The 14,734-nt window shown below is 36.6% G+C and overlaps 2 protein-coding genes across 2 annotated transcripts; both read left to right on the top strand.

Annotated features, from left to right (window-relative positions):
- Positions 1 to 4,213: 4,213 nt before the first annotated feature.
- LOC146146853 (uncharacterized) lies at positions 4,214 to 7,321 on the top strand. The gene is made up of 10 exons (XM_083387123.1): positions 4,214 to 4,249; positions 4,330 to 4,513; positions 4,650 to 4,830; positions 5,020 to 5,193; positions 5,310 to 5,470; positions 5,539 to 5,752; positions 5,881 to 6,002; positions 6,232 to 6,436; positions 6,586 to 6,898; positions 7,007 to 7,321. Exons 1-10 carry the CDS (start codon positions 4,214 to 4,216, stop codon positions 7,319 to 7,321), a joined length of 1,905 nt encoding a protein of 634 aa, XP_083243249.1.
- A 4,028-nt stretch (positions 7,322 to 11,349) lies between these two features.
- LOC146146852 (uncharacterized) lies at positions 11,350 to 14,734 on the top strand. Its single transcript, XM_083387122.1, has 10 exons — positions 11,350 to 11,385; positions 11,466 to 11,649; positions 12,053 to 12,233; positions 12,423 to 12,596; positions 12,713 to 12,873; positions 12,942 to 13,155; positions 13,294 to 13,415; positions 13,645 to 13,849; positions 13,999 to 14,311; positions 14,420 to 14,734. The coding sequence occupies exons 1-10, from the start codon at positions 11,350 to 11,352 to the stop codon at positions 14,732 to 14,734; spliced, it is 1,905 nt and encodes a 634-aa protein (XP_083243248.1).

The raw sequence follows: 14,734 nt of genomic DNA, 5'->3' as shown, positions 1-14,734 counted from the left end.
CAAAGAACGAGTTAATTGTGGATTAAAACATTTTAGCTTCAGGTAAAACAAGAATTTTATTAATACAAACAAGAATTTAGTTTAGCGTATAGACTTGGAAAATTAAACTTAGAGTATTATATTTTTCATAACGTACAGTCTCCTAGTACCGCAGTAAATTTAATTGGATATTTTATGATGTTCAAATATATTGTCCAATGCGTGTTATGTGCGTCTTTTATATATATATTTTTTTTATAGTTAATATACTAGGGTAGCCTATTTGTCAGTGTTGTACTTACATAAGTTAATGACTTGAACTAAGTGTACTTAAATGATTTCGACAAATGACTTAACGAATTGCTTAAAATGCTGGTAGTTATACTCTACTTGAAGCCGTCGAGTAGAGTATCTGCTTTAGCAGGCAATTTGTTCGGACCAGAGGGCATATTGTAAACTCTGCCATAAGGTCTTTTGGATAAAATTGTTCATATTACCATACTTGCATTGTTATCAGATATGCCCGAGTTTCAACTATATTTGTATGTTGTAAAATTACTTGGTCTTCTGTTAATTTTATTAAAATTATATTGTTTTAACTAAGGCAAATACGAAGTGGTACTTAAAAAAAGATTTAAAAGGTATTTTTTTTATTTTTATATTAAAATTTAACAGTTTTTGAGCGACCGGGCAAATATTTTAGAGCCAGAGGATTCTGGTTTGCCTTACTTCGTTGATGATAATTTGTCGATTATCCTTAAGAGTATCTTGTGTCTTTAATCATCTCCACCAAGTGCTAACATTCATTTAACCCCTTAGAACTTTCTTCCTAAAGAATCATTTCACACAAACAATAATGATTTAGATAAAACTTCGAGTAACAAAATAACTAAAACAGCACACAGGTATATTTCAGATGAATTTATTTTTCTGTATTACTACGGGCTTTCGAAATGCGCTACATTTCTTGGTTTCAAGGTTAGGCGCAGTATCTGTAGTATCCGCTGCAATACCTGACACGGTAACTGCAGGTGCGTCTGCAAAACAAAAAAAGAAACATCAACAGCAGCAAACAATTTTAAAAGTTACATTACGTCACATGAAAACAGTGCGATATTATAAGTTCGAAATTTTAGTTACTGATTTGCGTATCAAATAATGATACACAAAAAAGTGTATCATTAAAACGCAAAAACTTACACATATCTGGTGTAGCAGTAGCTGTAGGAATTAACACAAGGAAGTGTGAACTTCCAGCTGAAGTAGCTTCCGTAGCAGAATCTCGGCATACAGAATCTTCCCACGTAACACTTGGCGCAGCAAGTGTAGTGAAGCACCAACTTTGCAGTAGATCACCAGCTTATCAGCGTAAGCAAGACCAAGCACGTTGACCGAATCGGGACGAGTTTCGCCGTGATGGAACTCATACATTGCAACGTATGTCTTCCAGAAAGCATTCTTGGTCTGCAAACACACAAGAGTTTATATCACAATAATAGAAATATAACAAGTTACTAATTCTCTAATTATATAAGACAAATTTAAACTTTTGCTAAAAGATGATTTTTACGAACCTTGACCAAAGAATCCAACAAATCTGATCTTTGTTTGTCGCCGCTATCTTCAAGTTTCTTCTTGTAATCAGCAATCTTCGTAATTCGAGTGGCCAAGCATTCAACTTTGCAGCGCATTCGAGGAGACTAGCCAACAATTTTGCAGTGTACTCAGCAATTGCTGTTTCCATTTTTTCCTTCAATTCCTGGGTAAGGGTTGCGATTTTTGCCTTTTGTTCATCAGTCAATTCAGTACTGTTGTTTCTGAAACGCAACATAAAAATTAAAATAATACATATATACATATTTAAAGACAAATATACTTCATAACAATGTAAATAAGGATAACATTTACGGTACGCTTAATACATGAACATTTTTCTCTAAAAAACGTAAATGACTTAAAACCTAGTCAATTCATTTGCACAACATGGAAAATTCAAGTCGAGTGATTTTGAATAAATAGCAAGTCAAGTCTCAATCCAAATAATTTGCTGTCCAAGTGATAAAAAATATTAAACTTTTAAACCTTGGAATTTTACATTGTGATCAACATTTTTAAAAACAAACACAAAAACAAAACAAATAGCAAGTCAACATTTTCACATTTCAGAATTGGCTAAAATAACCCAATTTTATTGAAAAGTATTCAACAAAAGATCTTAACATATGTGAAGTTATTTGTCCAAATCACTTTGATCAAATCATTTCAACACAGTGACTTAAGTGCAATTAGGTCAAGTCATTAGTTTGCTTTAATCGCCAGGACTTTTTAATTGCGAATGGTAGGTGACACCGGATATAAAAGTTTTCTGAGTTCGGATACATGGTACCAAAAACGTAACTTGTAAATGGTCATTATATTCGGGTTTTTTAAGTTAATACACGTAAAATATTTAAACAACGGAAAACTTTATTTGCTGTCCCTTGTCTATTAATAATTTTCAGCCTAAACTAGTATGGAATACGTCACGTTTCACACAGTCACGATCTACAAATGGCAAATTGAATTGCAGTTGTGATACAATTATAATATTAAAACAAGCGCGTGCTGGACTGTACAGGATGCACTGGATTTTTGTCTTTACGAACGGTGAAGCTATCTTCTGTGATTAATTGCAAGCGTTTGAACAGATTTTTTTTCCATTAAGGCTTAAGCACCATGTTTGCATGGGCCAAGTTCTCGTTGTAAAGCTACAGTGTAATTTGAATGGGAAGGTTGTTTTTACATGAGAGGCGAGCTTGACGCTTTCAGTGGGACTTAAACTCGTAACTTGTGGCGCGCTCACGTTGCAAGTGTTAGCAAAAAAAATATATATTTTATTACAGTAACGAAAAAAATAAACTGTTAAAAAATATATGTCCCATATTTCTAATACGTTTCCGTAGTTGCGCGACGCACTTTGCAGCCTTCCACGGCGCAACGGTAAAGAATTTCGAATCTAATTGAAATGGGCAGCAGCAAAACGTAAACAAACCGGACGTAAATAAACATTCACGGAAAGCGCAACAATTTTTCACAATGACGTATTTAAAATAGTAAAAAAGTGTGTGAAATGGACTCGTGTCTAGTTTGTCAAAGAGACGGCGGCCCGGATAAATTACATCGGCCGGCCGAATCCGGCCCGCAGGCCGTAGGTTGCCGCCCCTGATCTAGAGTAAGCACCGGACGACACAAGTACAATCAATCAAACCAAATCGACGTTTCTTGTACAAACCATGAGAGCCTTTGCAATCAGCGAGCTTTTAAAAAAACACTCAACTCGCAAACACAACGTATAACGGTTTAAATTGGTGTACATTGAAGAACTCGAGTGTACTTTATCTGTTTGCCGTAACTCAATAATTTCATTTTAGCGAACATCATTTGGTTAACATCTAACGACGCGGAAATCAGGCGATATCCGTATTGACTTACTGTTTGCATAGTAACTAATCAGTGATGTAGAGAGACGATAATTACACGAGATATCTATTACAATAACCAAACCTAAGGTTTTGCAGGTGGTTGAATCAACAAGTTTGGCTTTGTAGACCGATCATCAGACCCTCAGAAGTCAGCGACTGCGGAAGAGGTACTCAACTCAAAAAATGTGATGTTAACCGCTTTAAAACTTTGAACAACAAGTGTACTTCAATCGTCGTCGGTGTTAACGAATATTTTTCTTCTCACAACATCATTGAATCAACTTTGTACATGGCGGGAAAACAGATCATATCCGCATTGTGCATCCTGTTTGTATAATTGGGACTCAACATCATTGCATCAACTTTTTTGCGATGTGGAAAAACAAATCTCATCCGCATTGTGTATCCTGTTTGTATAATCGGGACTTCAACACAGAAAGAGAGACGCTAATTGCACGATTTGTTATTGCAGCATACAAACTTAAAATATTCCAGAAAACTCTTTAAAATGATGTATCTATGTGGAGTGATCTGTTATTTCAGGTGCGCAGAGCTCTTCAGTGTCGTTCGCAAGGCAAGTTGTTCCTGCTTGTGGCCACGTGCAATGAACAAGCAAAACATTCAAGTGTCATTCACGGCAATATGGATTTGTGATTTTTGCAAGATTCGAGGATCTTGTTTACCACCGTGGAAGTCTATAAAAGTCCAGCAGCGCTCAATGCAAATCATTCAGCTCTACCCAAGGAAGAGATTCAATTGGAAGAGAAACAAAGATGAAGATTCTGCTAGTTCTTCTGGCGTGCATTGCCGTAAGTTGTTGCCATTTCTTTAGGAGTATTTTCTATATTTTATAGACCTATAGCTTACGATTGTGGACAATATTTTTCAGGCCTCAAACGCATTTTGCACCTATTCCTACTCCTACTACTACAGAAGGCAGTTCTGTGTTCAACCCGCACCACAGACCTTCTGCTTCAACATCTATTTTAACAGAGCCTGGTGTTCCTCCAAGTTCTACGCTCCCATCCTCAAGTACTACCCAGGAGACGACTGCGGAAAAGATGGATGGCAAGGTACAAAATGGCCATGCTTTAGGTTAAAATTTAAGAAGAATAACATATTAAAACCTAATTATCAATCTCAACTTGTTACAGGGTAGACAACAGTTAAATTTCCTTAAGTAAAGATATTACCCGCTTTCATTTGCAGAACGCACCATCGCCGAAGTTGAAACTGAAATGAGCAATTTGCTCAAAGAAAGTCTTGCCACCATTGTCAGCGAAATGACCACAAAGAAGAACGCGTGGATCGCAGACGTTGAGAAGGTTATTGCTGATTACAAGACCGATTTCGCCACATACATCAACAGATACTACGAGTACTATATCTCGTAAGTAGTTCAAACAAATTGATTTTATCAACAATAACAGTACCTAGAGTAGTAGATTGGTGATATTTGTAGATCGGTATATAGATGTTTGTGTAGCGATCACTGGTAATTTGATTTGGTGTTATAAATTTTTTTTACTGGGTCCCTCGTAATAGTGTTATTGAATTCCAATCATTTTTGACGTTCTAGAAAAGCCAGCACTGACGAAGAGAAAGTAGAACTCGAAGCTAAAAGAGACGCCAGGATTGCCAAATACAACGACGATCTTGACAACAGTAAAGCAGAGGCTTTGAAGAGCTACAACACCGCGATGGAAGCAAAGATCCAGTCTATTACTGATTACCACACCAAACTCCTTGAGAAGTATACTAATTTGTTGCTGTTTTAATTGTTATAAAATAATAAATTTCTAATTTTATGTTAATATATTACCGATTGTACAAATTAAAAACAAATTACAACGTTTATTTATATTTTAGTGCCGTAAAATGTCTGACAACCAGACAAGAAAAAATCAAAGAATACACCGAGCAGTTGACTACCAAAATTACCGAATACGTTAACAAATACTACAAGTATCTTTTGGCGGTCCTCAAGGTTCGTGAAGACCGTTACAGGAAGACACTTGAAGTCGTTCATGGTAAATTTAGATTACAAATGTATAACGTTTAAATAGATTTAATTCTTTAACGATCATATTTTTCCTAGGTGACTACGCCGAAGGTTTCAAGGATAAAATCGATGCCGTCATCCAGTCGTTCCACGACCAAGAATGTATTCTGATCAAGACCAAATCTCTGGAATATTTGGCCAAACTTTTGATTACCAAAGCCAAGCTGGTTTCCTACTACACATGTTCCTACCGCTGCTACCTCACCAACGGTTGTCTTCAATTCTACAAACGTAGCTACTACAATACTTGGTAAATATATTAAATGAAATTCGATATCTTAAAAATAACAGTAAAAAACATGTTTTGATTTAACAGAATACAAATTATATTTGGGAAGGTATAACAATAAAGCTTAGACAGAGCATTTTACTTTTTAGCCGTTCTTTGGGATGTTGGTGGAGCTACACCAGGTGCTCTTATAAAATGTATGGTTGCTTGTCCGGTTACTCCTACTGCTGGCGTGGAATCAGCTACAAGGGATTGAAAACATGTGACGTTGGTATGATACAGTTAGTAGTTATATATGACATGGACAAGGTTCACAACTTAACGCATTTTATCGCGCTTTAATTTAACTATAGTTGCACAATGGTACTAAAAAAAAACAGCACGATTTTTTTGCTTAATTAAGTGGTGACGTTATTACGTAACTTATTACAGTAACTTATTACATCATATGTAAAAACAAAGATAAAATATTTTCCTTGTCTACAAGTGTTTTTCAACAGGAACCATTAACAAGAGCGTGGAAGACATCAAAGCAGAACTTGAAGCACAACTTTCAAAGGCTGTAGGAGAATATACGACAAAATTCAATGAATGGAAGGCGAAGTGGGCTCAATACCACGTCGATTACATTAAGGCATACAAAGAAATCATCGAAGCAAGACACGCCAACATCATCAAGTCAAAGACTGCTTACTACGTTTGCTTGTAAGATAAAAATCTTGGTCAATCTTAACTGATGATAAACTATAAAAATTTTTAAGAAAAACACGCAAAATATTAGGAACGTTTGATAATATTTAGACCCTTATAAAAAACCGCATCTATATTATTTTAATTTTTGTGTTGCGTTTCAGAAACAACAGTACTGAATTGACTGATGAACAAAAGGCAGAAATCGCAGCCCTTACCCAGGAATTGAAGGAAAAAATGGATACAGCAATTGCTGAGTACACTGCAAAATTGTTGGCTAGTCTCATCGAATGCTTCGCAAAGTTCCACAAGAGCATTGCAGATTACACAACTAAGGTGAACGAAATGATCAAGAGCATCACCGACAAGTACACCGAATGCTTAGCCACTCGCATTACGAAGATTGCTGATTACAAGAAGAAACTTGAAGATAGCCGCGACAAACAAAGATCAGCTTTGTTGGATTCTTTGGTCAAGGTTTGCAAAAAACATCTTTTGGCTAAAGTTTTAACTTATCTTATATTATTAGAAAATTATCAGCTTGTCATATTTATAAGATTGTGATCTAAACTATTGTGTTTGCAGTCCAAGAATGCTTTCTGGAAGACATACGTTGCAATGTATGAGTTCCATCACGGCGAAACCCTTCCCGATTCGGTCAACGTGCTTGGTAATGCTTACGCTGATAAGCTGGTGATCTACTGCAACTCGATCCTTGCTGAGTTCGATGCCCACTGGACAGACGTCCTCGACAAGTTGGTGCTTCACTACACTTGCTGCGCCAAGTGTTACGTGGGAAGATTCTGTATGCCGAGATTCTGCTACGGAAGCTACTTCAGCTGGAAATTCACACTTCCTTGTGTTAATTCCTACAGCTACTGCTACACCACATATGTGTAAGTTGTTGCGTTTTAATGATACACTTTTTTTGCTTTGATATGCCAGTCATAAGCTATTATATAGTAAAAACTAATAGAACTTTTAACGCGTCTTATTGACGCAGAATAATTTATTTCGAATTTGTTGCACTGTTTGCATGTGACGTAATGTAACTTTTAAAATTGTTTGCTGCTGTTGATGTTTCTTTTTTTTTGTTTTGCAGACGCACCTGCAGTTACCGTGTCAGGTATTGCAGCGGATACTACAGATACTGCGCCTAACCTTGAAATCAAGAAATGTTGCGCATTCCGAATGCCCGTAGTAATACAGAAAAATAAATTCATCTGAAATATACCTGTCTGGTGTTTTAGTTTTTTCGATACTCGAAGTTTTATCTAAATCATTATTGTTTTTGTGTGAAATAATTCTTAAGGAAGAAAGTTCTAAGGGGTTAAATGAATGTTAGCACTTGGTGGAGATAATTAAAGACACAAGATACTCTTAAGAATAATCGACACATATCATCAACGAAGTTAGGCAAACCACAATCCTCTGGCCTCTAAAATATTTACGCGATCGCTCAACAACAGATAAATTTTAATGCAAATAAAAAATACATACTTAATCTATTGATAAGATAAGTACCACTTCGTATTTGCCTTAGTTAAAACAATATAATTTTATTGAAATAAACAGAAGAACAAGTAATTTCACAGCATACAAATATACTTGAAACTCAGGCATATCTGATAACAATGCAAGTATGGTAGTATGAACAATTTTATCCAAAAGACCTTTTGGCAGAGTTTACAATATGCCACTCTGGTCCAAACGAATTGCCTGCTAAATCAGAAGCTGTACTCGACGGATTCAAGTAGAGTATAACTACCAGCATTTTTAGCAATTTGTTAAGTCATTTGTCGAAATCACTCAAGTGCACTTAGTGTCATAAGTCATTAACTTAAGTCATTACAACACTGACAACTACCATAGTATATTTACTCTAAAAAATATATAAAAAAGACGCACATAACACGCCTTGGACATTATATTTGAACCTCATAAAATATCCAATTTATTATACCGCGATACCAGGAGACTGTACGCTATTAAAAATATAATACTCTAGGTTTAATTTCTAAGTCTATCGCTAAACTAATTCATGTTTAGTAATTCTTTTTTCACCTGAAGCTAAAATGTTTTAATCCATAATCACCTCGTTCTTTGGTACCCTACACTGTGATAAAAGTAATATTTGATTTGGCGCAAGTTTGGTTTTTCGCCAGGACTTCTTCATTCGCGGATCCAGGATTTTAATTTGGGGGACACCAGACACTTACCACTTGGGTACATCGTTTATTTATAGTTTAAGTAAACAAAACCTAATTTGTAAATGGTCGTTTTTTGTTTTGTTTAAACAACGGAAAGCATGCGAAGATTTTCGGTGGTCTCGAACCATGTCGGGTACAATTGATGCAAAAAAATTAAATCAAATAAAGAAGAAAATGGTACAAGTCGGAAAAAATTATAAATTGGGGCGGCTTTTATCTGTTGTCTCCTTGTCTATGGATAATTTTTCAATTTTAAACTAATATGGAATACGTCACGTTTCACATAGCCACGGTCTACAAATGGCAAATTAAATAGCAGTTGTGATATGATTAAGACACTAAAACAAACGCGTGCTGGACTGTGCAGGATCAATTGGAATGTTTACTCCGAGAACGGTGACACCGCCTTCTTTGAACAATTGCAAGCTTTTTAAGAGATTTATTTCCTTGCAACATACTTAAGCAACATGTTTGCATAGGCCGAGTTCTCGTCGCAATTTTACAATTTTGCAAGAGAAGGTTGTCGTGGCCATGAGAGGCGAGCTTGACGCAATCAGTGTGACTTGTGTGTTTAGCGAAACTCGTAACTTGTGGCGCGCACACGTTGCAATTGTCGCGATGACTCGCTCGATTCCCCAACTGATGATAAACACTTTTTCTAAACTACACTATGTCTCGCTTTGGTTAGTATTCAAGAATAATACAATAAGAATCTGTAAAACGAATTCAATCAACATACGATGCTTAACTAGAGCTTCCGAACTGGCACTGTAGCGCAAAGTTTAGGTTTAGTATGGCGTTGTGTCCCCCGCCCATCTCTGGATATTTCCTTAGTGTCCTAATGTTATTGTATTTGGTTTTTAATCCATATTTTTTAAATTGATTTCAAATTAGGTTTCGCAAATCTAAGAACGTTTTCTGAGCTACAGCAAATGTTTCAAGGATTCAAACGAATTTAGCGGTAAGTTTTTCGGCATTAAATTTTCGCCAGTGCTTTTCTAAATTTTCAGTTGGCGAATCTTTTAATTTCCTAAACTGTCGCCGGCTTTAACGCTTTACAAGGACAAGCAAAATGTTTCCATTTGTTCGATTTTCTGTACACATTTGTTACAACAAGTTAATATAGGCCTACTTGCAAACCTTAAACCAATTTGAACGAGTCTCAGTTTAGGCATATCCTGGTTTAAATTTCAGTGGCTAAAAACAAAATTTGGTGAAAAATGTACTCTTTGCTGAACTGTTTAATTATATCGATATTTCGTGAGTGGTAAGTAGATTAAAAAATGTTGGCAGACCAGTTGATCGCCTGAATAACTTATCGCTTGAATTTGTGTTGGCAGACCAGTTGATCGCCTGAATAACTTATCGCTTGAGTTAAAACTAACCACACACAGAAAGCATCAAAAATTGCAAGTGACGCAAATTGACATTTCGAAACGCGACATTCGACGAACAAACTGAAGAACATTCATCGATGTCACCACTTCAAGTATCCGAGCGAATACCTATGAGTAAACACCGGACGACAAAATTGCAACTAAACAGACCAAATCGATCTGGATGTGATTTTTGCACAAGCCATGATACATTTAACACGCAAACGTTATGTTAAACAAACTTGAATGTGTGTACATTGAATAATTAGAGTGCACTTCATTTATTGCCGTAGCAATAAGCAGTAGCTACCAATATTTTAAATTTGACTAACATGATTTGGTTAACATGGAACGCTGCGGGAAAACAGATCATATCCATATGCGCATCCTGTTTGCATAATCACTACTTCAGCACTACAGAGAGACGATGATTGCGCTTCTTTGTTATTGCAACAACCACATCTAAATTTTGCAGGTTGTCGGATTAACAAGTGTGTCCTTGTAGACCAATTATCAGACCCTCTTCAGTCAGAAAATTGCGGATGAGGTACTCACCTCGAAAACGAGATGTTAAAAAACTTGGAACAACAAGTGTACTTTATTCGTCGATAAGTTACCAAATATTTTGTCTTGTTACAACATCATTGAATCAATTTGTACGAAGCGGAAAAACAAATCATATCCGTATGGTGTGTCCTGTTTGTATAATCGGGACTTCAGAGATGTAATAATTGCACGATTTTGTTATTGCAACAACCCAATAAAAAATTTTATATGTCTTTTCAGACCGATCAACAGCCCTCAGCGGTCATCTCATTGCACTCAACTTGAAAACTGTGATGTTAAACGCTTTAAAACTTTGAACAACAAGTGTATTTCATTCGTCGTCGGTGTTACGAAATATTTTGTCTTGTTACAACATTATTGAATCAAATTTGTACGATACGGAAAACAAATCATATCCGCATGTGTGTGCTGTTTGTTTAATCGGGACTCAAAATGGAAAAAGAGATAAGCTAATTGCACGATTTGTTATTGCAGGATCCAAACTCAAAATATTGCAGGGAGCATTTTAATACGATTTATCTCTGTGAAGTGAGCTGTTATTTCAGGTGCGCAGGGTCGTTCAGAGTCGTTCACGAGGCAAGTTGTTCCTGCTTGTGGCCACGTGTAATGAAGAAGCAAAACATTCAAGTGTCATTCACGGCAATATGGATTTGTAATTTTTACAAGATTCGAGGATCTTGTTTACCGCCATGGAAGTCTATAAAAGTTCTGCAGCGCTCACTGCAAATCATTCAGCTCTACCCAAGGAAGAGATTCAATTGGAAGAGAAACAAAGATGAAGATTCTGCTAGTTCTTCTGGCGTGCATTGCCGTAAGTTGTTGCCATTTCTTTAGGAGTATTTTTTATATTTTATAGACCTTTAGCTTACGATTGTGGACAATATTTTTCAGGCCTCAAACGCATTTTGCACCTATTCCTACTCCTACTACTACAGAAGGCAGTTCTGTGTTCAACCCGCACCACAGACCTTCTGCTTCAACATCTATTTCAACAGAGCCTGGTGTTCCTCCAAGTTCTACGCTCCCATCCTCAAGTACTACCCAGGAGATGACTGCGGAAAAGATGGATGGCAAGGTACAAAATGGCCATGCTTTAGGTTAAAACTTAGGAAGAATAACTTATTCGAAACTAATTGTAAAATGTCAAATTGTTACAGGATAGGCAACGGTGAGATTTCCTTAAGTAAATATATTATTGATGAAAGGCACACACAAACATATGTGTTTAATAACATCTGTGATCTAGCCCCTCGGATGTTGCTTTGTGACCAACGATTACGGCCTCTCTGCAGGCCTCTCTGAGCCTGCATAGCTCAGTTGGTAGACCGACGGTCCCGGCTTGACCGGAGGTCGTGGGTTCGAACCTCACTGCAGGCCAGTTGTTTATCTGGCTTGCTCTGCTTGTATCATAGATCGACATATTCGGCGAGTCTGCGATGGCTTTGCGGTGTGAATATATTATTCGTTTTCATTTGCAGAACGCACCATCGCCGAAGTTGAAACTGAAATGAGCAATTTGCTCAAAGAAAGTCTTGCCACCATTGTTAGCGAAATGACCACAAAGAAGAACGAGTGGATCGCAGACGTTGAGAAGGTTATTGCTGATTACAAGACCGATTTCGCCACATACATCAACAGATACTACGAGTACTATATCTCGTAAGTAGTTCAAACAAATTGATTTTATCAACAATAACAGTACCTAGAGTAGTAGATTGGTGATATTTGTAGATCGGTATATAGATGTTTGTGTAGCGATCACTGGTAATTTGATTTGGTGTTATAAATTTTTTTTACTGGGTCCCTCGTAATAGTGTTATTGAATTCCAATCATTTTTGACGTTCTAGAAAAGCCAGCACTGACGAAGAGAAAGTAGAACTCGAAGCTAAAAGAGACGCCAGGATTGCCAAATACAACGACGATCTTGACAACAGTAAAGCAGAGGCTTTGAAGAGCTACAACACCGCGATGGAAGCAAAGATCCAGTCTATTACTGATTACCACACCAAACTCCTTGAGAAGTATACTAATTTGTTGCTGTTTTAATTGTTATAAAATAATAAATTTCTAATTTTATGTTAATATATTACCGATTGTACAAATTAAAAACAAATTACAACGTTTATTTATATTTTAGTGCCGTAAAATGTCTGACAACCAGACAAGAAAAAATCAAAGAATACACCGAGCAGTTGACTACCAAAATTACCGAATACGTTAACAAATACTACAAGTATCTTTTGGCGGTCCTCAAGGTTCGTGAAGACCGTTACAGGAAGACACTTGAAGTCGTTCATGGTAAATTTAGATTACAAATGTATAACGTTTAAATAGATTTAATTCTTTAACGATCATATTTTTCCTAGGTGACTACGCCGAAGGTTTCAAGGATAAAATCGATGCCGTCATCCAGTCGTTCCACGACCAAGAATGTATTCTGATCAAGACCAAATCTCTGGAATATTTGGCCAAACTTTTGATTACCAAAGCCAAGCTGGTTTCCTACTACACATGTTCCTACCGCTGCTACCTCACCAACGGTTGTCTTCAATTCTACAAACGTAGCTACTACAATACTTGGTAAATATATTAAATGAAATTCGATCTTAAAAATAACAGTAAAAAACATGTTTTGATTTAACAGAATACAAATTATATTTGGGAAGGCTTGACTTAACTTATAACAATAAAGCTTAGAAAGAGCATTTTACTTTTTAGCCGTTCTTTGGGATGTTGGTGGAGCTACACCAGGTGCTCTTATAAAATGTATGGTTGCTTGTCCGGTTACTCCTACTGCTGGCGTGGAATCAGCTACAAGGGATTGAAAACATGTGACGTTGGTATGATACAGTTAGTAGTTATATATGACATGGACAAGGTTCACAACTTAACGCATTTTATCGCGCTTTAATTTAACTATAGTTGCACAATGGTACTAAAAAAAAACAGCACGATTTTTTTGCTTAATTAAGTGGTGACGTTATTACGTAACTTATTACAGTAACTTATTACATCATATGTAAAAACAAAGATAAAATATTTTCCTTGTCTACAAGTGTTTTTCAACAGGAACCATTAACAAGAGCGTGGAAGACATCAAAGCAGAACTTGAAGCACAACTTTCAAAGGCTGTAGGAGAATATACGACAAAATTCAATGAATGGAAGGCGAAGTGGGCTCAATACCACGTCGATTACATTAAGGCATACAAAGAAATCATCGAAGCAAGACACGCCAACATCATCAAGTCAAAGACTGCTTACTACGTTTGCTTGTAAGATAAAAATCTTGGTCAATCTTAACTGATGATAAACTATAAAAATTTTTAAGAAAAACACGCAAAATATTAGGAACGTTTGATAATATTTAGACCCTTATAAAAAACCGCATCTATATTATTTTAATTTTTGTGTTGCGTTTCAGAAACAACAGTACTGAATTGACTGATGAACAAAAGGCAGAAATCGCAGCCCTTACCCAGGAATTGAAGGAAAAAATGGATACAGCAATTGCTGAGTACACTGCAAAATTGTTGGCTAGTCTCATCGAATGCTTCGCAAAGTTCCACAAGAGCATTGCAGATTACACAACTAAGGTGAACGAAATGATCAAGAGCATCACCGACAAGTACACCGAATGCTTAGCCACTCGCATTACGAAGATTGCTGATTACAAGAAGAAACTTGAAGATAGCCGCGACAAACAAAGATCAGCTTTGTTGGATTCTTTGGTCAAGGTTTGCAAAAAACATCTTTTGGCTAAAGTTTTAACTTATCTTATATTATTAGAAAATTATTAGCTTGTCATATTTATAAGATTGTGATCTAAACTATTGTGTTTGCAGTCCAAGAATGCTTTCTGGAAGACATACGTTGCAATGTATGAGTTCCATCACGGCGAAACCCTTCCCGATTCGGTCAACGTGCTTGGTAATGCTTACGCTGATAAGCTGGTGATCTACTGCAACTCGATCCTTGCTGAGTTCGATGCCCACTGGACAGACGTCCTCGACAAGTTGGTGCTTCACTACACTTGCTGCGCCAAGTGTTACGTGGGAAGATTCTGTATGCCGAGATTCTGCTACGGAAGCTACTTCAGCTGGAAATTCACACTTCCTTGTGTTAATTCCTACAGCTACTGCTACACCACATATGTGTAA

The sequence above is a fragment of the Ascidiella aspersa genome, chromosome 4 (assembly GCF_963924565.1).
Source record: "Ascidiella aspersa chromosome 4, kaAscAspe10.2, whole genome shotgun sequence".
Lineage (NCBI taxonomy): Eukaryota > Metazoa > Chordata > Ascidiacea > Phlebobranchia > Ascidiidae > Ascidiella > Ascidiella aspersa.
The sequence above is the reverse complement of the archived record's forward strand: the minus strand, read 5'-3'. Positions and strand labels throughout refer to the sequence as shown.

Coding starts and splice junctions, on each gene's coding strand:
- LOC146146852 (XM_083387122.1), top strand. CDS start 11,350: ATGAAGATTCTGCTAGTTCTTCTGGCGTGCATTGCC. Junction 11,650..12,052: donor CGGAAAAGATGGATGGCAAG/GTACAAAATGGC, acceptor TTTCATTTGCAG/AACGCACCATCGCCGAAGTT. Junction 12,234..12,422: donor TACTACGAGTACTATATCTC/GTAAGTAGTTCA, acceptor TTGACGTTCTAG/AAAAGCCAGCACTGACGAAG.
- LOC146146853 (XM_083387123.1), top strand. CDS start 4,214: ATGAAGATTCTGCTAGTTCTTCTGGCGTGCATTGCC. Junction 4,250..4,329: donor TTCTTCTGGCGTGCATTGCC/GTAAGTTGTTGC, acceptor AATATTTTTCAG/GCCTCAAACGCATTTTGCAC. Junction 4,831..5,019: donor TACTACGAGTACTATATCTC/GTAAGTAGTTCA, acceptor TTGACGTTCTAG/AAAAGCCAGCACTGACGAAG.